This window comes from Camelus dromedarius, chromosome 14, assembly GCF_036321535.1.
Source record: "Camelus dromedarius isolate mCamDro1 chromosome 14, mCamDro1.pat, whole genome shotgun sequence".
In the NCBI taxonomy this organism is placed as follows: Eukaryota; Metazoa; Chordata; class Mammalia; order Artiodactyla; family Camelidae; genus Camelus; species Camelus dromedarius.
In genome coordinates this window covers 12,754,920-12,782,919 of record NC_087449.1, presented here as the reverse complement: position 1 = coordinate 12,782,919, position 28,000 = coordinate 12,754,920, and the positions used below count along the sequence as shown (strand labels likewise).

General features: G+C 39.7%; 1 protein-coding gene across 1 annotated transcript in view; it reads left to right on the top strand.

Annotated features, from left to right (window-relative positions):
- The first annotated feature begins 6,657 nt into the window (after positions 1–6,657).
- Positions 6,658–28,000, top strand: part of GIPC2 (GIPC PDZ domain containing family member 2) — a 75,541-nt gene continuing 54,198 nt past the window's right edge. The window contains exon 1 of the mRNA XM_010989068.3: positions 6,658–6,976. Within this exon, the coding sequence (XP_010987370.3) occupies positions 6,737–6,976 (240 nt within the window). The 5' untranslated portion in view covers positions 6,658–6,736. The remainder of the gene's footprint in view (positions 6,977–28,000) is intronic.

The following is a 28,000-nucleotide window of genomic DNA, read 5'->3' as shown; positions in this document are numbered from 1 at the left end:
CCAAATGATTTTCAGGTTCATGTGAACTGGGAAATATTCAGTATTAAATTAATATTTTTTACTAAAATTAGTTTAAGTTTGTTGGTTTAATTAATATAGACATATCTTAGAGCCATTAACATTAGGTATAATACTCTGATTGTATCTAGGTTTGCTAGAAGTCAAATAAGATCTTATATCTGTTGCAAAATTTGTCAGCAAGAAAAATAACGTGGTATAATAGAATATTTTTATAAGTAAATTAAATGTAAATGATATAAGAGCCTTCAGGTAAAGAAATTATTCTTTAGAAATAATTATGTTTTAGGAATATCTGTTTAAAAAGTCTTTCCAAATTTTGGTAACTTAAAACTTTTGAGTTTTGCTAAATTAAGTTGAATGATGGAAGTTTATTGAATATCTAGCTCATTCTCAAATAAAATAAAATATTGAATATTGGCTTCCTTTTACAGAGAAACTAAAGATATTTAGGACTATTAATGAATATTTTTGGTGCCACACTGAGACATTTTCTATAAGAAAGCACATGTTTTTAGAAATTATAAACAGTATTTATAAGTTTGCCAATCTACAGAATACTAATATAAAAAGATAGTTCACAATTACTTGCTTCTTAGATTTCACTAGAAATTAAGGTTTTTAAGAGTTGAGAATTCTAATTAAAATATGTAGTTATAATTACTGGAAATAGTAAGGGAAACATTTCAATATTCAAGGAAATAGTAAGGGAAACATTTCAATATTCAAGGAAAGTAAGATGTGTGTTTTTAATAAACAAAGATATGAGAAATGGAAATATGTGTTTTCAATAAAAGAGGATATGAGGAATGGAAATGCAGTTTGTTAAGGAAAAAGAAAGTAATTTTGCCTTAAAGGGGGTTATTTCTGAAAAGAATAAAATAATGTCATTTGTAGCAACATGGATGGACTGAGATATTATCATGCAAAATGAAGTAAGTCAGACAGAGAAAGATAAACATCATCTAATTTTTTTTTTAGATTCCACATATGACACTCATAAAAAAAAACTGACACAAACGAACTTATTTACAAAACAAAAAGAGACTCGTAGACATAGAAAACAAACTTATGGGTAAAGAAGGGAGGGAGGGATAAATTGGGAGTTTGGGATTGGCTGATACAAACTACTATGTATAGAATAAACAACAAGGACCAACTGTATAGCACAGAGAACTATATTCAATGTAATGAAAAAGAATATGTGTGTGTGAATATATATGTATATATATGTATGTATGCCTAAGTCACTATGTTGTACACCAGAAACTAATACAACATTGTAAATTTAAAAAAAAACCAGATTACTTCTGAGTAAGGGAGAAAATAAGGAAGAAATTAATATGGATACAGCAAGTTGTGGAAGTTTCCTGGGAAGGAAAGAAAAGAATCTTTAGAAAGGATTCTATGTATGGTTAAGACTAACGAAGATTAGAATGAATTTAATTGGGTAGATAAATTTTAAGATGAAAGGTACAGTGGTGCAAAACTGGAATTTGGTTTTCTCTCTCTGTTAAGAGAACAAAGTTCTCTTAGAATATCGATCTGCTTTTGACAACAGACTGTAAAGTTTCTTTACCTTTAAAGTAATCTCTCATAACTTTCTGTATTTGCTTTTGAAATCTTTTATTGCCACTTTTGTTAAGCGAATAAGCATTATTTCACGGTGACCCTTGATCCTATTTGGACAAGTGTTTTAAAACCTTTTTGATGTATTTTTAAAAGGTGTATTGAAGTGTAGTTGATTTGCAATGTTAGATTCAGGTGTACAGCAAAGGGATTCAGTTATACACATACATATATATTTTCTTTGCAGGTTCTTTCCCATTATATGTTCTTACAAGAAACTGAGTGTAGTTCCCTATGCTATACAGTAGGTCTTTATTGTTTATCTATTTTACATATAGTAATGTAAACTTTTTTTGGATATTTTTGACAGACTTCCCAAAGATCAAATTCTAAGTGAAGTTCATCTGAGCTCTAGCTAACTTTAAGGTTTTCCAAAGGGCCCATGGAACACCTCAAGAGATTTGTTTTCTTTTCTTATCAAAGAGAGGTATTAAATTAATTAGGCTTATTTGGTATGTTAAATTACATTGGAAACATTGTCAAATGAGTGATAAACTTTCCTAGATTGTATTGTATGGATAAATGTTATTAATATGGATATCCTGGAAATGATATGGAATTCTTAAAAATCTGGTATGTCCTGGCAAAATGTTATCAGTCATAATTCTAGTTATTGTCTTAAACTGTTATGTGTCACAGCAGTAACCAAATTTCTTTGTCAACAGCATTGTAATCATATCTTTAATCATGACCTTTAAAATCTTTTGTCATTTATAGACAGTTATTATGTTATTGGTGCTTTTGCAAAAAAAAAAGCTTCATTTTCAAGAAGATTCATAGATTTTTTGATAAGTACAGGTTTCTAACAGGTTTCAGATTGTATCACTGAACTGGGTAAGAAATTAAAGAATTCTAATGGAAACCCTGATGGCTTCATAAAACTAACAGCTAATGCTAATCCAGGAGATCAAGGATTAGTTACATAACATTGAGTAAATTGATGACTATGGTTATAATTTTGGTGGCTTTTTTTTTTTCTGTCTGAAATATTGTTGGCTTTTAATCTGTGTTTTCCAGCGATAAGGAAAGCTTTCCCCCTAAGCTAATTATGACTTACGGCAAATTGGTAAATTATACCCTTGTAAGCAGAATTGAAACAGCTGTCTTTTCTCTCTACCTGATCCCTCCAGAAACTGGAAACTCTTAGGTTCCCAGGAGCCTTATCAGTTGAATAATGAAGGCCACATCCTGCCAAGTGCAGGAATCTCAAGATATCTTGGGGACTTCAAGAGGAGAGGAATTCACCCCAATTTATAGATACTGCAAGTGGAACCTGATGGCAAGACCTTGGCATGGCTTTCCTGGCCTTGAGAAGCCAACTTTAAAAGAGCCTGTATAATCAATTACACTTATGTAGTAATCAGGCCAAGTTTATTGAAACCAGATTTATGTTGCAAACAAGTTAGTCTTAATTTGGCTATATTTGATAGAAATGAGGGTAATTTTAGAGAGAAGATTGTTTCAGTGGATGTTGGGTTCTAGAGCTGTATTTACTGCCTAAGACTCACTTCCCAGATAGCTCCTCATTGCCATGTTATTGCAAAGTTAAATTAAATTATTAAAAGGATATTGAGTTTGTTTCAGAAGCTTGTTATAATAATCTATCATTGGATGAAGATCAGATGCCCCATGACCTTGCAAATAGGGGGTTATGTAAACTGGAAAAGGTATCATTTAAAAAACTATCTCCAACCTAGATGAAAGGACCCTTATCAGGTCCTCTTAACTAGCTCATGTGCAGCAAAACTGAAGAGAAGTGACTCTTGGATTCATATTTTCCACTTAGATAGAGCCCTTGCAATGAACTGGTCTATAGATAAGACTGCTGACTCAAACTCACCTTAAAACAACGCTCAGAGAAGAAACTTCAGTTCCATAGGGAAAGAAGACAACATCAGAAGTAGACAGCTATCCCAAGATGCCAGACCTGGCCCCATTTGATTATTTGCAGTGTTTTCTTGATTTCTTGAAATTTTGCAAAAATTAAAATAATTTTTTTTTATCATGGGCATGATCCTATACAGAGTTTAGAAATCAATGGTTGGGTTTAAAGTCAGTTACCTACACTTACTACCTCTATACCTTGGTGGATTTCTCCTCACCTAGGCTCTAATTAGATGCCCTTAGGAAATTTATTCTAGACAAAGTAAGTTATAGTTCTGTTTAGGCTACTATTGATATTACTGGATGTTATCCCTTCACTTGCCCAATCAACGATACTTGCTCTGACCATGGCCATAAATATGAATTTTCTTTAAAGTTACTCAAGCTCAATTAGAGCTACGAGCTTAATCTCTGTCAAAGAATATAACCCCTTTCAGTTATGAGATGGACTTGTGTGGTTAAAACCAGGCTACCGTCATTTAAGTTTAAAAGCTCCCGTATGCAGGGAACAATTAAACCCTACTAAGGATAATAAGTCTAGTAACACTGGGCAGTTGGGCTGGGTGCCTCATGAGCAATACCAACACATCATTACCTTTAAACATGGCAACTGCTATGGGACAGCCTGGGTGATGACCTGGAAATATACTGGGCCACACCTAATGGCAGTCCTTGGCTTAAATTCTTACTCATGACCTACTAGCTATATTACATGTGTCCTGCCTATTTTGCAAGATTATTGTTTCTTGCATAACCAAATGTGTGGCTGAGCGTCTGATAAAAGGATGACTAGGCGACTTGACGTGATTGACCGCATATATAGTTCTACATGAGATCAATGACTTTAATAGTGTGACTCTAGATATGGGAAGAAGCAACAAGAAGAAATCTTTTCCTGGACCACAGTAGTCCAGTAATAGCACATTGAGTAGCCTGTCAAAGAAATCTGGCCTGACCTGGGAATGAGCATTCCTAGCACCGTGGGACAAAATGGTCATTAAATGCTTCCCAAACCTTGGTCGAATTTATGAGCATGAGAGGGCACTGCCAGCTGAAGAAGGTCAGTCGCCATCTGGCTCTACAGGGATTGAGTTATTACCCACTGCAGTCACTGACCTTTAACACACCCCGGACAAAATTCAGGACAGAGATTAGGAATGAGGCTCTGGGAAGACTAGTAGGACAAACCTTCAGATAGGTAGGTATTTTCAGGAGAAATTTTTTGTAAATCTGAATTCTTGCATCTTTCCACACTTGGAAGGAATTAAAACCATTAACTAAGGTATGTGTTCCTCAGGACTAGCAGTAACATTCTACTGAGATGTGTACTCGGTTTCATGTACCCCCTTTGCCAAAATCGCATGCATAGTGACCTCCCCCCTTACCTCTTCTGAGCAGTTCCTCACAGCTATCCAAGAGGCTGTCTCCTGGGCTATAGTTTTCAGCAAGTCCTTAAATAAAACTGAGACTCAGAGTTCTCATGTTGTGCATTTTTATTTCAGTAGGCATGAGCCAAAACAGAGGTGTGATTTAAGAATAAAATTGTCAGTGCAGTCAGATACTCTAAAAGCTCATGCAAGATAAAGACTGAAAAGTGATCATACCTGATGATTAAATGCTGCCCATAGTAATAGTAATTTCAGTTTAGTGTGGGTGCAAAGTCTGATCACAGCAAGTCTAAGAGCAAGGGGGGATTTGAGGAGATGCAGCTAATAATCCAAGACTGTTTTGCTTTGTTGAGAAAGATAGAGGTTACTGTGGGGGTGTATGGATGGAGGACTTGAAAACAATGTAAGAGATTTGGGGTTTTGACCATCAGTGAGTGGGATTACGTGGGGAGGAGAAAAACAAGTCAACAGGCGGCTTAGACATAGAGATCCTTGAGGAATGAAAAGATCCGATCAAGGGTCAAATGAAAAAGAGACTTCTTTGGAGTTTGGAGAAGGGATGTGGGTGGAATTACAGAGAATGGGGAACTGAGGGAATTCAGGAGTCACACTGAATGGCCTCAATTTCCCCTGCAATAACAGGGTTTTCTGCAGAGACCGAGGGGGGCAGAAGTGGAGCAAATGACTTGGGGAGAGTGCTGAATGTTTGGGAGACAAAGGTGCTCAGGAAAAAGTAGAAAGGATTACTGAGAGTTGCTGAGGGATCGGCTGAAGGTGTTTGACTATGAATTTAATGCGGCAATAATCTCAAAACTTTTCCTTCCAATTCTGTCTTGCAGACTGTAAACTACAGGGTAGTAAGAGGAAGACTGACCTCTACTTAAACTCCTATCCCCAATGGCCCAGACGCACAGGCATGAAGGCATGTGGCCCAATCTTGTGCGCCTACCACACATTTATCAGCATCACCCGAAGGGCCAGCATGTTTGTATTCTAAGACGTCTTGTCCTACAGAATCAGCATCCTAAGGCTTTTACAGAATTTGAGACATTTTTTTAAAGAAGGGGAGAGAAGCCAGGAGATGAGATGTGTGAATGGGTTAAAGAAAACGCACAACCTGAAAGTTTCAAATTAAATTTTATTTGAGGACAAAACTAAGAACTATAGTCGAGGAGACAGCCTCTCAGCTCTGAAGAACTGCTCCAAAGAGGTAAGTGAGGAGCCAGGATATGTGGGAGTTTTTGTTTGTTTGTTTTTGTTTTATCTGGCTAAAAACACGTATTAGAACATCAGAAGTTTACTGCTAATCACAAAGAACAGGTATCTCAAGTCAATGATTTTAGTGCTTTTCTATCTAGAGGAAGATGCAAAAGTCTGAACTCACTGAAATTATTCCTTAGGTATGCATCTTAACTATCTAGGGCCAGTCCCCAGAGCACACAGTGTTTCCTTTTTTCCTCCATTCTGAATTCCCCTCAGGGCGCACCATGGGAGGCAGCTGCAATGGCTGGTGGCTTGATCCTTGTAGAACTGGAATGGTAGGCAACATTCCGTGGTCCACGGGGTCTACCTTTTCTTCTCCAGATCCATCCGAGAGAGGGCAGGTGGCTGCTCGGCGGGCAGGTGCGGCTCCTCCCAGGGGAGGAGGGGGCCCTGACCAGGCGGGGCCAGGCACAAAGGTCTCTGCCATTGGCCCAGCCCCGGCTGCATCTGCCCCCTAGACAGCAGGCCCTTAGCACAAAGTCCGCTGGCCAGGCGTAAGAGGCAGCGGTCAGCGGTCAGCGGTGCAGGTGGGTCCCCGCCCTCATCCAGGCAAGATGCCCCTGGGGCTGCGCAGAAAGAAGAAACTGAACACCAAGGAGACCTCCCGGCTGGTAGAGGGCAAGCAGAAGGATGCGGCTGGCGGCAGCGTCCCAGAGCCCCGGGCGCCCACCCGCAGGCTGGTCTTCCACACGCAGCTGGCCCACGGCAGCGCCACGGGCAGAGTGGAGGATTTCTCCAGCGTCCAGGAGCTCTACGCCAAGATCGCGGCCGTGTTTGAGATCTCGCCGTCCGAGGTAAGCGCCAGGTGCTCGGGCTCAGCCTCTCGCCGCCTCTCCAAGCGGCGCGCCGGCGTAAATTGGCCGGGACTAGTTGAGAGCCTCGCTTCCCGGATCCCCACGTCGGAAGCGGGATGGGGTCCGCTGAGAGCGCCCCAGGAGGAGCGAGAGGCCCTTACTGGGGAGGGAAAACGTAAGTCCCCGGACCGGAGAAAGTCGCCTTCTCCAGGCTCGGAGATCCGAGCCTCTGGGAAACCCCGGGGCGACCTTCTTCCTCATGCAAATGAGTAGGCTCGAGTCCCGGATTCCGCGGTTGGCGGCGTCAGCGCCTTCCCAGCGTCGAGGTCTGGCTCGGCAGATTAACATCCTTCATTTATCTGGACTTTGCTCTCCTGCTTCCTCTGCAAGGGTGAGAGGGCCACGCTGAGCATCTCTGGGATTGAGGGGTGAGGGGGTACCTTCCAGGTGATACCAAACCGAGCCTCACTTTGCCACTCATATGTCATACCCAGCAACACTTCAATACTTCTAAGAAGCTTATTATTCCAAGGATGGATAACTAAGAGTTATATTTAGCTACGTGGGACTAGAGGAGAAAGCAGCTCTAAATTTTACACCATATCCTTGAGAAGACACTGAAATTTGCTTTAATTAGATCGATTGCATGCGTGCCTGGAGCTGGAGTGTCTTGTAGGCTGACTTCCAAAGCACTAGTTTATGTGGACATTTACGCGACCACATTATTTATACTTACCCAAGCTGCTTTTTGCAGTTGCAAACGCAGGTGTGAGATTTTAGCCCAAGAAAATGCTTTGTCCACATTTCAAGGAAAAGCACAAGATCTTGTTGCCTGGGACTCCTGGGAGTGCAGAGAGCTGCCTTCAGTGGCACAGAGTGGCATTTGGCTATCTGTTCTTTAACGTTCTTTATTGGTTCTTCTCAAGCGAAACTGACGTCAAGGCAAAATTCCGAGAGGAGATGAAAGAGAGCTTGAAGCTAACCTTTTGTTCTTTCAGGGTTCCCAGGCACCTGAGAGGCAAATAAAACCCATTCTGTGAAGTCTTTATGTTGATATAGAGTACTAAGAATAAAAGTTCATGTTTGTATAGAGCGTTTCAATTCAAAAAGCAGCCTTGCAGGAGTAATGTTCTTTGATCTTCTCTAGGACAGGTAGGTGGCTGGTAGTTAAGGACAGGATTTGGAGACTGATATCCTGGATGTGGATCCAGGTTCTACTACTTAACTAGCTGGGTGACCTTGAACGGGTTTAACTTCTCTCAGTGTCAGCCATTTGTGAAATAGAGATGAAGTGGGAGGGTATAGCTCAGTAGTAGAGCACATGCTTAGCATGCACGAGGTCCTGGGTTCAATTCCCAGTACCTTCATTAACAAGACAAAAAATCCTAATTACCTCCCCCCTACCAAAACAACAACAACAAAACAAAACAAACAAACAAAAACAGAGAGATAAGAACATGTACCTTGAAGGGTGGTTGTAAGGTATATGGTAAGTGCTTAACGAATTGTGACTAATATTATCAATACCTAATAGTTAAATGAGGGGCTGAGGGGGCTGAGGTTCAGGATGATTGGACTTTGGCCAGGGTCACATAGCTAGCAAGAATGGAGCTGGCCTGTTACTTATATTTGGATCTTCCGGTTTCTAAGCTAAGTGAGCTTGTTAGCATACTAACCAACAACTTTGAATGTCTCTCCTGTAACCACGGACTCCAGATTTAGTTACTTTGCATTGTCTTCCTCATCATAATGTGATATTATTCTGAGCTCAAGATGCACAACTATTCAATTCACTTAATCCCTGAGAAGTATTATTATTAATTTCCTTGCTTCACAGGTGGGAAACTAATGCTTTGAGGTTCAGGAAGTTTTCAGAATTACACAGAGTAAGTGACAGAGCCTGGCTTTAAACTCAGGTTTTTTTTTTTTTTTTTTTTCCTGGCTCCAAGTTTAATGAAGTTATATTGTTATATTGCTTCCCAAGTTTTTCAGGGTGTCTGAGCAATAGCTTGACAATCATGTTCAGCATTTTCAGTTTCCAATGCACTGACTTGCATTAAAATTTCAAGAAAAATAAACATTAGGTATTTTGATGTGCTTTATCAAAGTTCATATCTTTTTATGACTCTAGATATCTATTAATGTTTATATATATATGACCAACATTGATGCAAGTTTTCAATTTGGATTAGAAAGAGTTAAGCAGATCTGGGATAAAGTTTTGATCATCATAGCATATGTGAGAGAATCTCAATAGTTACTTTTGAAATAAGTAATTTATCAAAATAAGATGCACACTAGTGAGATCTCATTTCTCACCCCATTTCCCCAGCAAGAGGGACAGTGGCATAAACTTTTGCAATGTCAGTGGGAACAAAACAAAAAACTTCCCCCCTTAATACGATTATCTCAGAAGTCCTATCTTTTCTCTAAGAAGAGAAGTGACTGTAAGGATATAATCAGCACTGAGTGGAGAAGTGTACTCTCTCTGCTAAGGAAAAAAGGGAAGGAGTTGGTCTGGCCTGCTATCTGGTGTAGCAGATCCTGGCAGATTTACTAGGAGCCAATAATGTGTCCATGGCTGTGTGAGGCATGTAAGTCTACAGGGTGGTCATTCTATCCTCACCATAGCAATGAGTCAAGGATTCTTTTCATTTTCCAGCTGAGCTAAGTGATGCTCTGAGAAGCTGAGTAGCTTGCCCAGAGTTACTGAACTGGTATGGGACAGAGCCAGGAGTTGAATTGAGGTTTCCTTGTTCCAAGTTTATTACATAGCAACTGTGGGATTCTTGGTCACTGATCAAATTCCAAATGCAAACCAGGTGATAGTGGGGAAGAGTATAGCTTACTGGTAGAGCACATGCTTAGCATGCATGAGGTCCTGGGTTCAATCCCCAACACGTCCATTAAAACAACAACAACAACAACAACAACAACCCCACAAACCAGGCAAAATTTCTTTTTTATTGTATTCTTTTCTTTTTTTAATGGAGGTACTGGGGATTGAACCCAGGACCCTGTGCATGCTAAGCATGTGCTCTACCACTGAGGTATGCCCACCCCCTAAAACTTTTTCTAAACAAATGATCTTTCCAATGAAAGCCTCAGATTCAACCACAAAAATACTTAGTGCCTCAAAAAATGCTGCTGTGAAACTGACAATTATAGATTTTGCCTATTTCATGGTTCCTGAAGGAGGAAGCTAATGAAACCTATGGGTCACGTGCACAGTACAGTCTGTAATCATTACCTTGAAAACAGATGGCCAGTTATACAAAAATCCCATACAGGTGATATCATCTATTCTAAACAGCTAAGTGAGCAATTCAGTAAAAAGAAAAAAAAAAAACGGTAAATCTCATCTAAAAGAACAGTTAACTCAGAAATGCTGGGACACTTTTAGAAAAAGTTTAATGCCATCTTTTGAAATATTCAGGATCCACACAAAAGTTGGTCACCAAACCCTTGAGCTGTGTAGTCGTAAAATTTGTTAGAGGGGCATTTTGAGTGTTTGGCCACTGTAATTGTTTGACAAGTGGTTTGTGTCATGACATATTTTCTTAGTTCTCTACTACGTGGAAAGATTGTAAGAAGAGTGAATATGAAGGAACTTTTTAAGAAATCACTTTGTATTTAGATATTTTTACATGTCCAGAAGCTGAAAACTCTTTATAGATTTCAGAAATTATTAACTTTGATTTGGTCATATTAGTCTATCTATGATATAATACTAAATAGTTCATTGAGTAAATGTATCAAGCAAATGTAGCCCCTTCTCTCTCAATACATATAAGCAGTGTGCTTGGGAAGCAGAAAAGGTGAGAATTGTGATTTTAATTCCCAGCCGTATGTTCAACATAAAACATGCTATTATTTCTCTTAAAAAAAAACAAAACAAACCTTCTTTTGTCGCCTGTCCCCATCCCTTCTGCTATTACCTCATTTCTCCTTTACAGCAAAACTCAAAAGTTACTGTTTCCAATGAGATACATTCTGTGTCTCATCTCTCTGCTCAAAACTCTCCAATAGCTCCTCCTCTCACTTGGCGCAAAGGCCAAAGCCCAGCGGTGCTCATAGGTCCTGTTGCCTCTCTAACGTCGCTGGTCCTCTTGTCCGGCCAGTCTGGCCTCCTGGTTGTTCTTTGCAGTCTGGAGCCTTCGGACTTTTGCACTGGCTGTCGTCTCTCCCAGAACCTCTTCCTGTAGAATGCTCTTCCTTCTTTACATCGGCTCCCATATCACCTCCTCGGTGAGGCTGGGTACCGATCCTCCCCTGAAGATGACAGTGCCTCCTGACCCCTTCTGCCCTTAGTTTCCCTCATAGCGTACTAACATCCTATGTCGATTTAACTTCCTTCGTTTATTGTCTTTTTCCTCTTCAGTGTACTAAAAGCAAAGATTTTGTCTATTTTGTTTACTGATGCAGCCCCTAAGGGCCTCGAACTGTATCTGAAACATAGCTGGAGCTCAAAAAATATTTGTTGAATAAAAGACCCCTCATAAAAACAGTACTTAAAATCCTGTAGCTTTGGCATAAAGCTCTAGTACCAGTTACAATATTGGTATCTTATGTAGGTGTTAATTTTTTTTTATATTGTAGTGTCAGGAAAGAGACTTGCTGTGGGGCAGAGGGAGGGGCTGGGGAGGGGGGCAGGAGTGAGGAGCATCACTCATATCTTGAAAGGGGAGTAGTAAGAGGGTGAAGTATGGAGACTGGGAAGCTAAGTAAAAGTTGCATCAAACGTTTGCATGTCTACAAATTCCAGAAATTATGATGTTGGAGGCACTGTTTGCAAACAGAAGGCTTTGCAAGTGAGTTGCAGTGTATGGGGTGTTGCCTTGTAAAACTTTCTAGACACTGAAACTGCTTGCTTTTCTCAACTTGCTGGCACCAGCACTGAGCTCTTGTGAGAGTCGACATTCTGTACCTCTGTGGCCCTTCTGGAGAACACTAACTGTGCTGCAGACTTCAGCACTTCCCAGCAATGCAGACACTGGCAAGTCGAGCTGTGTCTTTCTGCCTCACAAATGGGAAATCCAGGAAGAACAGCACAAAATGGGGCTCACCGACTTGTATGTTTGCTCCCTTAGGAAAAACAATAAACACACATATAAAATGAAGGAATTGGGAGTTTGGTGTGAGTTTGACCATCGATTTGAGGATTATGAAGTAGGCCCTACAAAACTGAGTAGAAAGAGTGTGAGAAAGTCAGCTCCTGATTTCTGGGAGCTGGCTGGACACTCACAAGCAGGACTTGCTGGTTTCCTATTGGATTTCGCAGAGCATCGGCGTCAGATAGACCACTCTGTGACTGTGATGGCTCAAGACGGAAATAGACTACTCGGTAATCTTGTCTGAGACTACTTGGTAATCTTGTCTGAACACAGATAGAAACATAAACATGATCCAAACCATAAAAATGACCAGGCATCCCCCTGTTTTGACTGATAAAAATGGCTGCTGCTCCTTTACCACAGTTTTCGCTTTGACACTTTCCCCACTTTGTAGATAGGTTTTCTAAGCTACCGAATCATAGAATTGCCCCCACTGCCTGACGGCTAACCCCTGCTTCCTTGGACCTGCCCTAAAGTCACCTAACACGACCCCGACCCCAGTGCTCTCTAACACCCTCTTACTCGGATCCTTTCCACGTTTCCCCATGTTATGTTGCCTCCCTTGTTGGAAGGAACAGTAAACTAGAGATGAGAATTCCTGGTGGGGTTTGGCTGGAGGGCACTGGTGGTTGTCACTGCTGAATTATTATGATACAGATTCTAAAGGGGCACCCTGAATATGGTTTCCCTGAATCCCCCCATCCTTCATTTTAATATTGGTGCTCTGATCGAACACCTACAGGGCTCCCAGTTACTTACTGCCCTCTTTCTTTCAGGCTGTCCTAACAAAATACCACCAACTGGGCAGCTGATAAACAACAACTGCTCACAATTCTGGAGGCTGGGAAGCCCGAGATCAGGGTGGCAGCACGGTCGCCTGCTGCCGAGGACTCGCTTCCTCGTTCATAACTGGCACCTGCTTGCCGTGTCCTCGCTTGGTGGAAAGAGCTAGTGGTTTCTCTGGAGCCTCTGTGATAAGGTACTAATCTTGTTTACGAGGGCTCCACCCTTACAATTTGAGCAGCTCCCAAAAGCCCCACCCATGAACACTAGGATTTCAACATTTGAGTTTTGGGGACACAAACAGATCATAGCACGTAGCAAGTAACCCCCACCAGCCAAACAACGTCTCCAAGTCCTACCTGCTTCTTCAGTCCTGCCCTCTGCCTACTCCTCCAGTCTCATCTCCTACCGACTCCTTTTTATTCCAGAGTATTTAACTGTTCCATTCCTCTCTGCCTTTTCTCGTGATGTTCTCACTTCTTTGTTCTGATAGCTCCTACTCACCTTTCCAGTTTCAACTGTCACCTCTTCCAAGAAGCCTTCCTTGTGAATCTGCCAACCTACATTTCGTATAATACTCACTATTGCGTGATTTTAACATAGCACTTGAATGCTAAGTTGAACTGTTACTTCCCTATCTCTTCCTGAGGGCTGGCAGGGTTTTTGTTTTTTTTTTTTTAATAAGCTCATTTCCACAGCTGCTAGATGGCTTAGCTGCTCTATAAAAGTTTAATAAAAGTAGATGATTGGTTACAGTAGGAAATGAAGCTGAAGTAGATAGTAGTGACTACAAATGTCCTTGAAGCTGTACGCGTTTTATTTGGTAGTCAGTAAGAATAACTTGAGTGTTTTTCAGAGGAGGAATGATCCCTGACTGGTGCTTTATAAAGCTGAAACACAATCAACCGTTCATCTGCTGTGTTTCCATTATACAGTTTGGTTTAAGTTAAATAGAATGGAATTTTCTAGAATTGCACAGTACCATCTGAGAAGTTCTAAATATATTGCAATCATTATGTGTGCTTACTATCCCTCCTGAGCATCAGCCTCAATTTTATATGAAAAACTCAAGTGAAAAACCCAAAAACCAAGACTCATTTGGGGAAGTGGGAGGTTAATCTCACTAGCTGCCTTATAGACCTCATCACTATCAGGCAGATAAGAAATGGGTAGGACTGATGCTCTGGGTGTTGGAAATTCCCTGAAGTAGGTGTGTGAACAATTCTAGAATCAAGTCCAGGGGCCAACCACTCCCCAAGCCTCTGCTGCCTCATAGGCGGTTGGTGGCCCCTTTGCCGTCCTTCACCTGCTCCCATCCAGAGATGGAGACATTCGGGTTACGCTGGCAATGTGTATGTGTGTGTTTGTCTACAGGGAGGTGAGGGGGCTCAGGACTGCAGCTGGGCAGTCAGGCTCCATGGACAACTGGAACATCATTCGTGCTGTCCGGGTGAAAGCAGTAGCTTTAGACTCTAGAGAACCGAGAGCAGGTCCAGTTGTCCTCCCACTCCCATCTCCACCTTTCTCTCCCTACTTCTTAAAACTCTATTCCTTCCTGAGTCTCTTCTCTCATCCTTTGACTTTACTCCTTTAAAGTGCTTATTGCCTCAGGTCTCTGTGTCTTTCAGTTCCTTTGCCTCTGTACTTCTGTGCCCCTCTCTGTCTCAAATTTGAACTCCCTGAGAGTGAGTCTGTTGTTGGTGAGCCGGGGCATGGGACAGGTGGGGCAGGATGTCTTTGGTCTAGTCTGTTGGGTCCTGTGGTACAAAGACAGATGAAGAGTGAATAAGGAGACCCGTTGGAGAGGACAGTGGGCATGACTGGTCCTCTGAGACTTCCTGAAGTAGGGTACGGCAGATGCCTTCCATGGTCTGTACAGAACATGAAGCTGGTTTTGGTTCTCTGACTTTTATTCATTGTTCTTCCTTTTACTGGGGAATCTCTCCTCTATTCTTTCCTGGTGAACTCTGTTAAAAGACAAGCTGAGGCATATTAAAATTAAGAGGCTATTGGAGCAAAAATCGATTTGGGCAGTGCCAAACCAGAAAGGGTTGGGAGTGCTCCACAAACAGGAGGTAGAGGCAAGGTGTTTCCTAGAGAAGACGTGCAGGGCAAGCGAGGGAACGATTTGATTGGCTGTAGCTTCAGTGGTTGCCTTATGTGGGAAAGCCTAGTTGACTGTGATTGGTTGTCTTCAGGTTTAGGTTTCTTAACTTTGAGGCATTTGCAGGCTTAGGTTTTGATTTTGCTTACTTGGGCTGCCAAGTTCATTAGAACCCCTTCAATTTAATGACCTCTTTTTAAATTAACGACTAACTACTTATGCTCAGGACTTGGGGGTCACTGCTCTAAGCCTGTCCCCAGCCCTCCTCAGGACTGGTTCTGTGCCGCTCCTCTGAGCTTCCGTAACTCTGAATAGACTGGTGATTGTTGATTTACTGTCTCCCATGAGATTGAGAGCTGCTCTAGACAGGGGCTACTGGTTGGTGTGTAGTAATTTTTTTTAAAAAAACTTTTTATTATGGAAATTTTAAATACATGCAAAAGTGAAAAGTATAATGCAGTTAACTCCCATGTGCTCGGTTTTGACATTAGCAACATTTTGACTGACATTTCTACTTTTCATTCTACATTAAATTTTTTATTAAATATAATGTAAGTAGAGAAAAGCACATGAAACAAATGTACTTGCTGAATAAGTTGAACCCTCTTGTAACCACACCCTTGAAAAGGATAATCCTTGTCAGCTGCTCTAGAACATTCTATACATCCCTTCCCACCTGCCCTCCAAGCATAACCACTATCCTCACTTTTATGGTAATTAATCCCTTACTTTATAGTTTTATCAACTAAGTGTGCTTTTCTAAACAGAGTAACTTCATTTTGACTGCTTTTATTGTTTTAAGTGTAATCTTTTTTGAGGTAACTGACATATTTTAGGTTTATAATATAATGATTTGATATATTGTGAAATGATCACAATAAATCTAGTTAACATCTATCACCATACATAGTTACAAATTTTTTTTCTTGTGATGAGAACTTTTAAGATCTTCTCTCAGCAACTCTCCAATACGCAATACAGTATTAACTATAGTCATCACGCTGTACGTTGTATCCTCATGATTTCTTTTATTTTTTATTTTTATTTTTTTTTAAGTTGAGGTATAGTTGATTTATAAGGGTTCATGTATACAAAGTAATTCAGTTATATACGTATATTCTTTTCCAGATTCTTTTCCATTATAAGTTATTACAAGATGCTGAATATAATTTCCTGTGCTATACAGTAGGCCCTGTTGTTTATCTATTTTATGTATTGTAGTGTGTATCTGTTAATCTCAAATTCCTAATTTATTCCTTCCCCTCCCCTTTCCCTTTTGGTAACCATAAATTTAGTTTCTATTGTCTGTGAGTCTATTTCTGTTTTGAAATAAGTTCATTTGTATCATTTTTTTAGATTCCACATATAAGTGATATCATGTGATATTTTTCTTTCTCTTTCTGGGTTACTTCACTTAGAATGACAATCTCCAGGTCCATCCATGTTGCTACACATGGCATTATTTCATTGTTATGGCTGAGTAATATCCCATTGCATATTTATACTGCAACTTCTTTATCCAGTCATCTGTCAGTGGACATTCAGGTTGTTTCCGTCCCTTGGCTATTGTAAATAGTGCTGCTGTGAACATTGGAGTGTAGGAATCTTTTCAAATTGAAGTTTTTGTGGATATATGTCCTAGAGTGGAATTGCTGGATCACATGGCAACTCTATTTTTAGCTTTTTAAGGAACCTCCATACTGTTCTCCACAGTGGCTGCACCAGTTTACATTCCCACCAACACTGTAGGAGGGTTCCTTCTCCACACCCTTTCCAGCGTTTATTATTTGTAGACTTTTTTGATGATGGTCATACTGACTGGTGTGAAGTGAGTGATACCTCATTGTAGTTTTGATTTGAAAATGCCTACATTTAAAAAAAAGCTATTCATCAGTTTTATTCTGTGATAAAATGGTTCTCTATGGTAACATGTTCTATTTAGTTAATACTTACCTTTTATTTAATTCTGAAGATGTCTGCCAGATAGTTTCCATTTCATCCCTATCCTCCATTGATCTTTTTGCTGTTCTGTTCCTTTACTGTCCAACTTTGGGTGAGGCTCCCATCTCACTGGGCTTCAGTTTCTTCATATGTGATCTGGGATAGGTGCACTAGCCCAGTGGTTCCCAAACATGGTTTCATCTCAGAATCACCTGGTAACCCTTTTATAGAACCCAGGTTTCTGGGCCCCACCTCTACAGATTGGAGTAGGGCCTGAAAATGTTGTAATTTAATATTTCCCTGATGTCCCTATGCAGCTGGCCTGTCACCTGTCAGTAGATATGTATTTGGGAACCACTGGATTAAATGAGTTCCAAAGTCCTTTCTAGCTTGAACGTTCTTCCAGAGCTCGTGCCCTCAGTTAAAAATATTTGAGTATCATCTTTATGTACAAAGTATTGAAATACATACAAAAGTTACTAAGTGCCTATTTCATGGTGTTACAATGTATAGGAGTCATGGTGGTAAGAATAAACTAAGTTGTATGAGTAAACAACGATATATATGCTGGTAATACGAGGCAGAGTATGAAAAATGCCAGCAATGCCAAGTATGCAGATGGGGATGTGGTGGGCAGAGATCAAAGAAGAGTGAGATAGAACTTGGTTGGGAAAATCATGACAGAGTTCCAAAAGTATTCACGTGTCTGTTTACTGCTCAATGTATATACCTAGCATGTGATCTTGATTCCACAAATGCAAAAGTGTAACTGTACAGGAAAGTAACAAGCCAGAATAGAGAGACCCAACTTCAAATCAGAGGCTGGTTTTGTTTTGTTTTGTTTTGTTCTTGTTTTTGGTTTTTACATTACTAAAACGCTAAACAAAACATAGCAGAAGTTCTCTCTGCTTTGTAAGCAAAAGTTCTCTCTGCCTTATAAGTGGATGGACTATAGAGATTCTTGAAATTGTAGAGATGCTGGTGTATTTACATGGTCATTTAGGGATTACTTCCTTCTTGTTAGAAGTTCTGGACAAAGAGCTGAGACTTAGGTGCTAATAGTGCTTCGGGTAATCAGAGATAAATAGAAAATGCAGATGAGGTGCTATGAACTCAATAAAAATCTTGGGAAATAGAATTCCATGAATTTGATTCAGTAAGGCACAGTAATATAAACTTGAAATGAAATTTTAGAAGCTAAGATATAATTTTCTGCCCTTCTGACATCAAATATATTGCTTAGATATTTAGGATTGTGATGTCACACAAGTTCTTATGTAGTTGCCTCAAAACTTTTTAGATATAAACAGGATAGCTAAAATCAGTTTATGAGATCTCTTCCTAATCCAGCCTGCCTCATCTCTTGACCTCCTCAATGTTATTAATTCTAATTCACCTCTCAGGTCCTCCTTTCCCTTTCCACCTGTTGGCTCCCAGTTAACGAAGGTGTCCAGAATGTTTGACCAAAGGCCACCAAAGGAAAGTGGTCTCTGTGCTTTTGTGTTTTATTCAGTCACTAAATCTGCTAGCAGAAATTACTCTTTGTGAGGCAGAAGTCCACAGTGGAGCTACTGTAGCAAATGTTATTTAAAACCAATTTTAACTTTAATTGAAAAAAATAACATATGTAGATAGTATAAATTTTTAAAAAGTAGGTCACCCAGAACCATGGTTCCCCAGTTCTCTTCCCCAGAAGCATCTGCTTTGACTACTTTCTTGACCATCCTTCCAGAAAAAAAAATTTATGAATGCGTAAGTGTGTGTGTTATGTGTGAGAGTACATGCATATCTTTGTGGGTACAACCCCCTTTTCTACTTTTCTTTTAACCCCATGAGCATACTGTGTATCTGTTCTGCACAGTTGGTAGAAGCAGAAGCAAAGAAGTGGACCTAAGGGAAAAAACCGTGAAGCCAGGGAATGACAGAGTGACTGGAGCCCTGACAGGATTACAGAGGGCCACCAAAGTGTCCTTCATGCCAGGAGAGCTCATAGTGTCTTTAATGTCAATGAACCAGTTTTTAATAATTTCTAAGAAGTCTTTGTTTTTTGAAAAGGTTTCCCATGGTTCTTTGGCTTTCCTGTGTCTCCTTATTATAAACCTCCATCACCTGAGGTAACCAAAGGTATTCATTTGTTTAAAAAACTAAGGTACAAGAGAAAGAAATAAAAGGGATCCAAATTGGAAAAGAAGAGGTAAAAGTGTCATTATATGCTGATGACATGTTACTATATATAGAAAACCCTAAAAGGTCCACACAAAAACTACCAGAGCTGATTGAAGAATTCAGCAAGGTAGCAGGTTACAAAATTAATGTTCAAAAATCAGTTGCATTTCTTTACACTAACGATAAATCAACAGAAAAAGAAAGTAAAGAAACAATCCCCTTTAAAATAGCACCCAAAGTAATAAAATATCTGGGAATAAATCTAACCAAGGAGGTGAAAGAATTATACGCAGAAAACTATAAACCATTGATGAAGGAAATTAAAGAAGACTTTAAAAAATGGGAAGATATTCCATGCTCTTGGATTGGAAGAATCAGTATTGTTAAAATGGTCACACTGCCCAAGGCAATCTACAGATTTAATGCAATCCCTATCTAATTACCCAGGGCATATTTCACAGAACTAGAAAAAATCATAATAAAATTCATATGGAACCATCAAAGACCTAGAATTGCCAAAGCATTACTGAAGAGAAAGAAAGAGGCTGGAGGAATAACTCTCCCAGACTTCAGACAATACTATAGAGCTACAGTCATCAAGACAGCATGGTATTGGTACCAAAACAGACATATAGACCAATGGAACAGAATAGAGAGCCCAGAAATGAACCCACAAACTTTTGGTCAACTCATCTTTGACAAAGGAGGCAAGAATATACATTGGAATAAAGACAGTCTCTTCAGCAAATGGTGTTGGGAAAACTGGACAGCAGCATGTAAAACAATGAAGCTAGAACACTCCCTTACACCATATACAAAAATCAACTCAAAATGGACTAAAGACTTAAACATAAGACAAGATACAATAAACCTCCTAGAGGAAAACATAGGCAAAACATTATCTGACATACATTTAAAAAATTTTCTCCTAGAAGAAATAAAAGCAAGAATAAACGAATGGGACCTAATGAAACTTACAAGCTTCTGCACAGCAAAGGAAACCAGAAGTAAAACAAGAAGAAAACCTACGGAATGGGAGAAAATTTTTGCAAGTGAAACCGACAAGGGCTTGATCTCCAGAATATATAAACAGCTCATACGACTCAATAAGAAAAAAATAAACAACCCAATCCAAAAATGGGCAGAAGACCTAAACAAGCAATTCTCCAAGGAAGACATACAAATGATCAAAAAGCACATGAAAAAATGCTCAATATCACTAATTATCAGAGAAATGCAAATCAAAACTACAATGAGGTATCACCTCACACCAGTCAGAATGGCCATCATTCAAAAATCCACAAATGACAAATGCTGGAGAGGCTGTGGAGAAAGGGGAACCCTCCTACACTGCTGGTGGGAATGCAGTTTGGTGCAGCCACTATGGAAAACAGTGTGGAGATTCCTCAAAAGACTAGGAATAGACTTACCATATGACCCAGGAATCCCACTCCTGGGCTTGTATCCAGAAGGAAATCTACTTCAGGATGACACCTGCACCCCAATGTTCATAGCAGCACTATTTACAATAGCCAAAACATAGAAACAGCCTAAATGTCCATCAACAGGTGACTGGATAAAGAAGAGGTGGTATATTTATACAATGGAATACTACTCAGCCATAAAAACCGACAACATAATGCCATTTGCAGCAACATGGATGCTCCTGGAGAATGTCATTCTAAGTGAAGTAAGCCAGAAAGAGAAAGAAAAATACCATATGAGATCGCTCATATGTGGAATCTAAAAAACAAAAACAAAAACAAACAAACAAACAAAAACAAAGCGTAAATACAGGACAGAAATAGACTCACAGACAGAGAATACAGACTTGTGGTTACCAGGGGGGTGGAGGGTGGGAAGGGATAGACTGGGATTTCAAAATTGTAGAATAGATAAACAAGATTACACTGTATAGCACAGGGAAATATACACAAAATGTTATGATAACTCACAGAGAAAAAAATGTGACAATGAGTGTGTATATGTCCATGAATGACTGAAAAATTGTGCTGAACACTGGAATTTGACACAACATTGTAAAATGATTATAAATCAATAAAAAATGTAAAAAAAAAAACTAAGGTACAGCTGATGTATAGTACTATAAGTCTCAGGTGTACAACATAGTGATTTACAATTTTTAAAGGTTATATTCCATGTACAGTTATTCTAAAATATGGACTGTATTCTCTGCATTATACAGTATGTCCTTATAGCTTATTTTATACATAATAGTTTATACCTCTTAATCCTCTACCCTTATCTTGTTCCTCCACCTTTTCTCTCCCCACTGGTAACCACTAGTTTGTTCTCTGTATCCATGAGTCTTTTTTTTTTTTTTTAATATATTCACTATTTTTTTTTATATTCAGTAGGTTTATTTTTTAGAGTCCATGTAAAAGTGATTATCATACAGTATTTGCTGTTCTCTGTCTGACTTATTTCACTTAGCATAATACCCTCCAGATTCATCCATGTTACTTCAAATGGCAAAATTTCATTCTTTTCTATGGCTGGGTAGTACTCCATTGTATGTATCTATGTATACCATATTTCCTTTATCCATTTATCTGTTGATAGACACTTAGGTTGCTTCCATATCTTGGCAGTTGTAAATAACTATGCTGTGAATGTTGCAGTGCATCTAAAGGTGTTCCTTGAAACTATTCAGATAGAAATAACCAACAGATACCTTTGGGCTAGATACTTGCTAAGACTTAAAAAAAAAAAAAAAAAAAAGCCAGCCAAGAGTGGATCATTGTAACTGTTTCTCTAGAGTAGGATCTAAAAACTGGTTTTTCTCACTATCTTAGAAACTCTAGCCTTTCTGTCTTGGGTGCGCAGAGTATTTTGAAGTTTTGGTGATTAAAATATGGAATAGGAAGTTGAAATTTGGACCTGACTAATACCAGGGAGGTCCAGTGGCTTCTACAGATAAGTGAAAGGCAAGAAGGGACCTTAGACCTTGTCAGTGGTAGAATATTTGCCTTTTAGAAACATACCCGGCCCTTGGTAAGTTGTGGCTAAGAAGCTCAAGAATTCCAGCATTCAGAAAGTGTATTTACTATTTTATAAAAATCTCCCTTGAGGTAATCAAAGCACAAGTAGAGGAAGAGTTCCAAGTTAAAAAAAAATACGGCTAAAATTCAGGATTTACATCTCAGTCTGTAAAAGTCACAGGTTCTTCAGTTACAGTGTTAACTTTTCAGTAGTCTTAAAGGGATACACAGTAACAAGGTTGAGGAAATAATTCCACATCCATTCCTGAAACAATTCACGTATCCATGTACTGTGTGAAGGTAGCAGTGTTTGTGTGGTTGGCATTAGCACCGTGTTCTTCATGGTCCAGGGCCAGAATGTTACTTGAACCTCCTGGGCCGTCTCACACTAGACACTCGCAGGGCGCTCTGGGTGTCGCTAGGTATGAGGTGCTGGCCGGGATCTGTGACTCCCCTTCTCCTTCGGTATTCTTTACATTTCCTTCTTCCTATTTTGATTTTCCTGCCTTTGTGTAAAGGTGAGTGGGGGAAGAGAAGCGTGGCTTGACCACTGAGAAGGGGATTATTGTTGAATACCTGTCATTGCCACTTAACCCATGCTGTCTTGTCTGAAATAGCAATTCTCACAGAACCCCCAGAAATGACGACCATTCACAGATGAGGCAACTGGAGTTCAGAACAAAAGTAAACTCAAGTCATGCAGTCCCAAGCGATGTCTTTCATCTTAGGTTTGTCGGACTCCAGAGGCCATGCTCGTTCCTTTACACAAGTGGTCTTAACCTTATGGGGCCCAAGGTTCGCCTATATTAACAAATACTTTGTGGCACCACGTTTACTTATCCTGAAAATTTTAAATAATATCATCTACCTGTGCATATAATCTAAATTATTCCTTAACAGTAATATTGGAAACAAGTAAGAATTTCAGTGCAATACTTGGGAAAACTATCTCAGATGTAATGAAGCAATCAGTGCTTGTACCTTCTTACAGTGAACAGGTTTGGATTTAAAAAGGGTAAGAATAAGACAATAGTCAACTGAATGTTGTTGACTCCTTTATATGCTACCTTTTGAAATAAGGGATAAATACCTGTAGATATTCATAGAATTATATAACGTAACAACAGTAGGCGCAGACTGACATGACTGTTTCATGTTAAATTAAAAAAAAAATGCTGTCAGTGACCTGATTTTCTGCAGTTGTGAGCAACTCTTGGTAAGGTTCTTCACAAGCAAGTTTTCCCTTGATTTACGTGGGTATTGCAGTCCAGGAAAACTTATAACCAAACATACTTTATCTGTAAGGTCCAGGCTTTACTAATTTTAATAATTTTATGTATACATAATTTTCCTCTTCCCGGCATGAATCTCTAGTAGGACATTTGAAAATCCATGCAGAGTGCCAAACAGCTCTTCACTGAGCTGAGCCTTTCTGAGCATGAGAATTCATACCTCATCCCCTATTTCTCCCAGGTGCCAGTGGTGTCACATAGTCATTGTAACAACCAGCAAAGGCCCCACAAAATTTCAAGCAGTTTTCCTTAGAGGCCAGTATCACTCCACCATCCTGGTAACATTGCTTTATGCCAGTTTTCTTGAGGTTAAGTACTTTATGCTGTGAAATCAGGAGGTAAAGAGAAAAACAAAACAAAACCAAACCGAGAAAACATCAAGAAGGGAAAACCAGTGGAAGACTGCCTGTTTATTCTTGTAGTTTTAGGATCAGTCTTACAGGATTATAATTATATAGAGTGAATGGTTACCTGTGCCAGAGTCCAAGCTTTTGCAATATCTCAAAGCTACACCTGCTGCTGCGGCTGCTTCCAGGCTTGTAGCGTCCTGCAGCAGACGGAGAGTCAGTGTGGCATGACAGCAAAGTTTCAGGTCGGTCTGATGGGAAGGTGGGTCTCAGGGCAGGGTGGCAGGCCTGGGTGCCTGGAGATGCCACACGATAGCTGACAAACTGAACGAGGGAAGTGAACCCGGAAAGCATAACAAGTAATACCTACCTTACAGAAGTGTTGTGAGAGTTGAATGAGATAGCACGCTAGGTATCTAGGCCAATGGTTCCATAAATGTGAGTTCTTTTTCTCTCTTCTCCTCAAAGATGCTTTGAAGGCAATTTTTGAGTACCTTTTTTTTTTCTTTCAATTTTTCCTTGTAATCTTTCTGTTCTAGACTCATACAATTTTCATTCTCCTACCCTTTGCCTAATCTCGGGAAATCAGGAAAGCAAATTTAAAAGCCTATCTCTATACATGATCCTCAAACTAAGCCATCTCAGTAACTCCTCTGGGCTCTTCTGATGACGGGCTCTTCAATCGAGTCTAGTATAAACCTAATAAGTTATTTCAGTTGACAAAGTCAAAGATCTCAGTTAAACTTGAGAAATACTAAAAAATACCAATTCAGAATTATTCTACATTGCGTTTATCAACACATTTCTCTTGGGTCAAAAATAACTCTTTAGTAGTACCCATGTTTCTTTGTGTTATCTTTCTAGACATACCTGTGACAGACTTTGTCGGCATGTAATTCTCTTATTCTACTCCCTTCTCCCACTGAACATTTAGAGCTCATTTTTGACTCTCCCACACTCATTAAGTCTCCTGGAATCTTAACTGTGCTCCAGTCGTGGACACTGATATTTGCTTCTAAGAAGCTTCTGGGGAAGATTACTTAGATGCTAAGGGATAGAGGAAGACATCTGCCACTGGCTTTCTTCAATATCCAAATCAGGTTTCTCCTTTTATCCCATGCTGTCTAGCCTTACCATCCTGAAATGGAAACATGCCCATCTGATCAGTTTAACAGAAGAAGCATTATAAATAGGTGGCCATGCATTTGTATTTCTAACCCAAATACTTCAGAGTGGAAGGGAGTATATTAACTCTGGGACAACAGGGGTAGACTAGGACCTGGAGTGCTCCTAACTATAGAAAAGGAGAAAAAAAAATGTGCTGGGAGAAAGTTTATCATACATTTGCTCATTAAGCACCCACAGTATACAAGCCAGTTTCCTGGGTAGTAAGGAAGGTTTTGAAGTACAGGCATTTAGGGAGGCGGTGGGGAGAGGAGAGCGTGTGGTTACAAAAATAGAAGCAGGTAGCCAAGGCACAGTGTCAGCACTAGGCCTGGAGCCAGGGGACTCTGGTACTCCTCGTCCTGGCTCTGGCTTGGTGGCACATTCCTGGGAGTTGAGGATGGAGCCCTGCGGGAGCCTGCCGGCTTCTTCGGGAAGCTTCCCGATACTGCTGGATTCTCCTCCCCTCTGCACTAAGTGCTCGGTCTGCCCCAGTCCCAGGAGTCTCACAGGCGGGAATGGCAGTAATGTTGGCAAGCAGAGGGTGGGAAGAAATTGCTGCCTGAGAGCGGGGAGCGGGGGCTGGTAATAAACAACTGGGAGCAAAGGTGAGAGTCTCTCGGCTGGGCTGTGACCACGTGTCTCTGATTCAGGGCCGGGATTCTATTCTTGGCAGCTCCTCTCCACATCTTCCCGGTCTTTGTTCTTGGAGCTCTCTGTCCCTGGGGTGGGAGATGGCTCAAAACTGAGCAACCCGAGCCAAGAAGAATCTTCCCACACACTCTCCAGACTCGGGACTCACCTCACTCGTGTCATACCAGCCCTACCCATGGGTGAATTTTTTTTTCTTTTGTGCTCCTCAAACTTTCTAATGAATAAAGGTCTAAGGCAGTCACTGAGTTTGCCTCCACTCCCTCGCTCCAACCCTTTGTCACCCGTCACCCAAGGAACCCTGTAGTACTTTTTCCTTTGTCACCTCTTGCCCTGTCACTCTGTGGTCATTGTTCTAACGTTTTTTCAGGTGTCCTGATTTAGAATAAAAATTAACTGCAATCTTTCACTCTCTCAAGATGTTTATAGTTTCTTGCATGGCCTGTTTTCTTCCTTAAGTGTTCACCTCTTTCTGTCAGAATTTCTGTTTTTGGGATTGGTAAGGAATAGACCACCCTCCTGTGTCACTCCATTTTGACCCTTGAGAAGCTCTCCATGCTTGCTTTCCAATTTTCCATAATTCATTTGGGAGGTTTTTAATATCACGTACTTTACAGACATTTCATCATAAGGGCTTTAAGTCTGCTTTGTGGTTAATACAAACACAGTGCTACATAAGCATTCTGACCAACAAATTAAAAAATTTTAAGGACCCATTTGGGATCTGATGGCCATTTTCTTATAAATTATATTTGTATATTTATTTGGTAAAGTGGAAAGTTTAATCATAGATCTTTTTGCTCATAATTAATTTATAATGTTATGTTTCACAAACCACTCTACTGTGTTCTCGGATGTAAAATGTCTCCCTGTTACAGTTTCTCCTTCCCCTTTGAGGTTCTCTTCCATCTTAAATGTCAAACAAGAGGAAGCTTTTAAGAAGATAAGTGGTTTAGAAACCTGGAAAATTTGAGACAGCATCTGACAAGGGGACTAGCAGTGATTTATGATGTTTTTAAAACTGGTATGTAACCTTGCAGCATTATTAGACTATGCTAAAGCTTAGATAGCTCCTTGGGCTGGAAGAATATTGTGGAATAGGATGGATATATATATATATATATATATATACACACACCTATACACGTTTGATTTATCTACTCATGGGTTTGTTGTCTGTGTAACGTCCACAAAGGCAAGACTAAAACCAAAACCCATCTCTATTCTTTTAACCTTTTCGTATATTTCAAGAATTGCTTTGAGATTTTGACTTTCTTTGATACGTAGTTGCTTTGATTAGATTTCATTAACAGAAGAAGATATTCTTTTGGCTACTCTGGGAAGTCATCTGGTAGATTAAAAACTGATTTGATTTTCTTTTAGGGGGGAGTAAAATTATTTTTGTCACATTATTTTGCCCATTGAAAACACTGGAAAAAATAAGTAGTTGTACCAGAGAAGTAACAGGACAAAGGATGATTCACCTTTTATTTAAGACTTGCCACTGTTGACCCAGTACAGCTAATTTAGAAGTGAATCATTTATAGAAAGTTCTACATAGTTCGAGGCAGGGCTTTGTACAATATCCTCATGAAGGTCTAAATAGAGCAGAAAGTATCAGGTTTCTAAATATCTGTCTTGTTGCCAATTTTGTCTTTTCCCAACTGTGAAACTTTTTTCTAGATGACTGTAGCCATTGACAAGGTGAAAGCAAAGGCACTGTATTTATAAAATAATGTATATTTTAAAAACAAATCTTAGAAATTTATTATATGTATTATACTGGGTAAATAATAGGCATGAGATCATATATATCAGTGTTTATAATTCAAAGAAATGAATGTAACTAATTAGTTTTAAAATTAACTGGAAGAAATCATTTAAAAATTACTTACAGTGAATAAAATTAAACAATAGGTTAATATTTTGATATTTATTAATCATCAAATGTGTTTGTTTTTGAGATCCAATTTCAAATAGCTTCTTTTCATAAACTGTCTAAACTCCTTTAGGAAGTGGATAGTTTATTAAAAAAACAGAGTATTTGGCTCCATATAGAGCAAACATTTTGTAGTCCCTACCTTCTAGGAGTTTTAAATTTAAAGCTGAATTTATATTTACATCATAGCTACTGTGTCATGGGTTAGAAAAAACACAAAAATCTGAATTCCAGTTCTGACTTTGTCATTCACCGTCATGTCTGTCGTGTGACCTTAGACAAATTACCTAAGGGGTCTGCGCTGGTTTTCTCCTCTGCGCAGGGCAGAGTGATGCCTGCCCTCGTGACCTGACTTACCTGGGTTAGCTGAGCTAGTGCCCTAGGAAGTGATCAGTAACTTGGATGTCTCTATGTGTCAGAGAGGCAACATGGTAGGGAGAAGAGCTTGGAGTTGGACAACCAGGGTTGGAGTTACAATTGCACCAAATACTACTTAACCACAAACTATTTGTCTCTCTAAA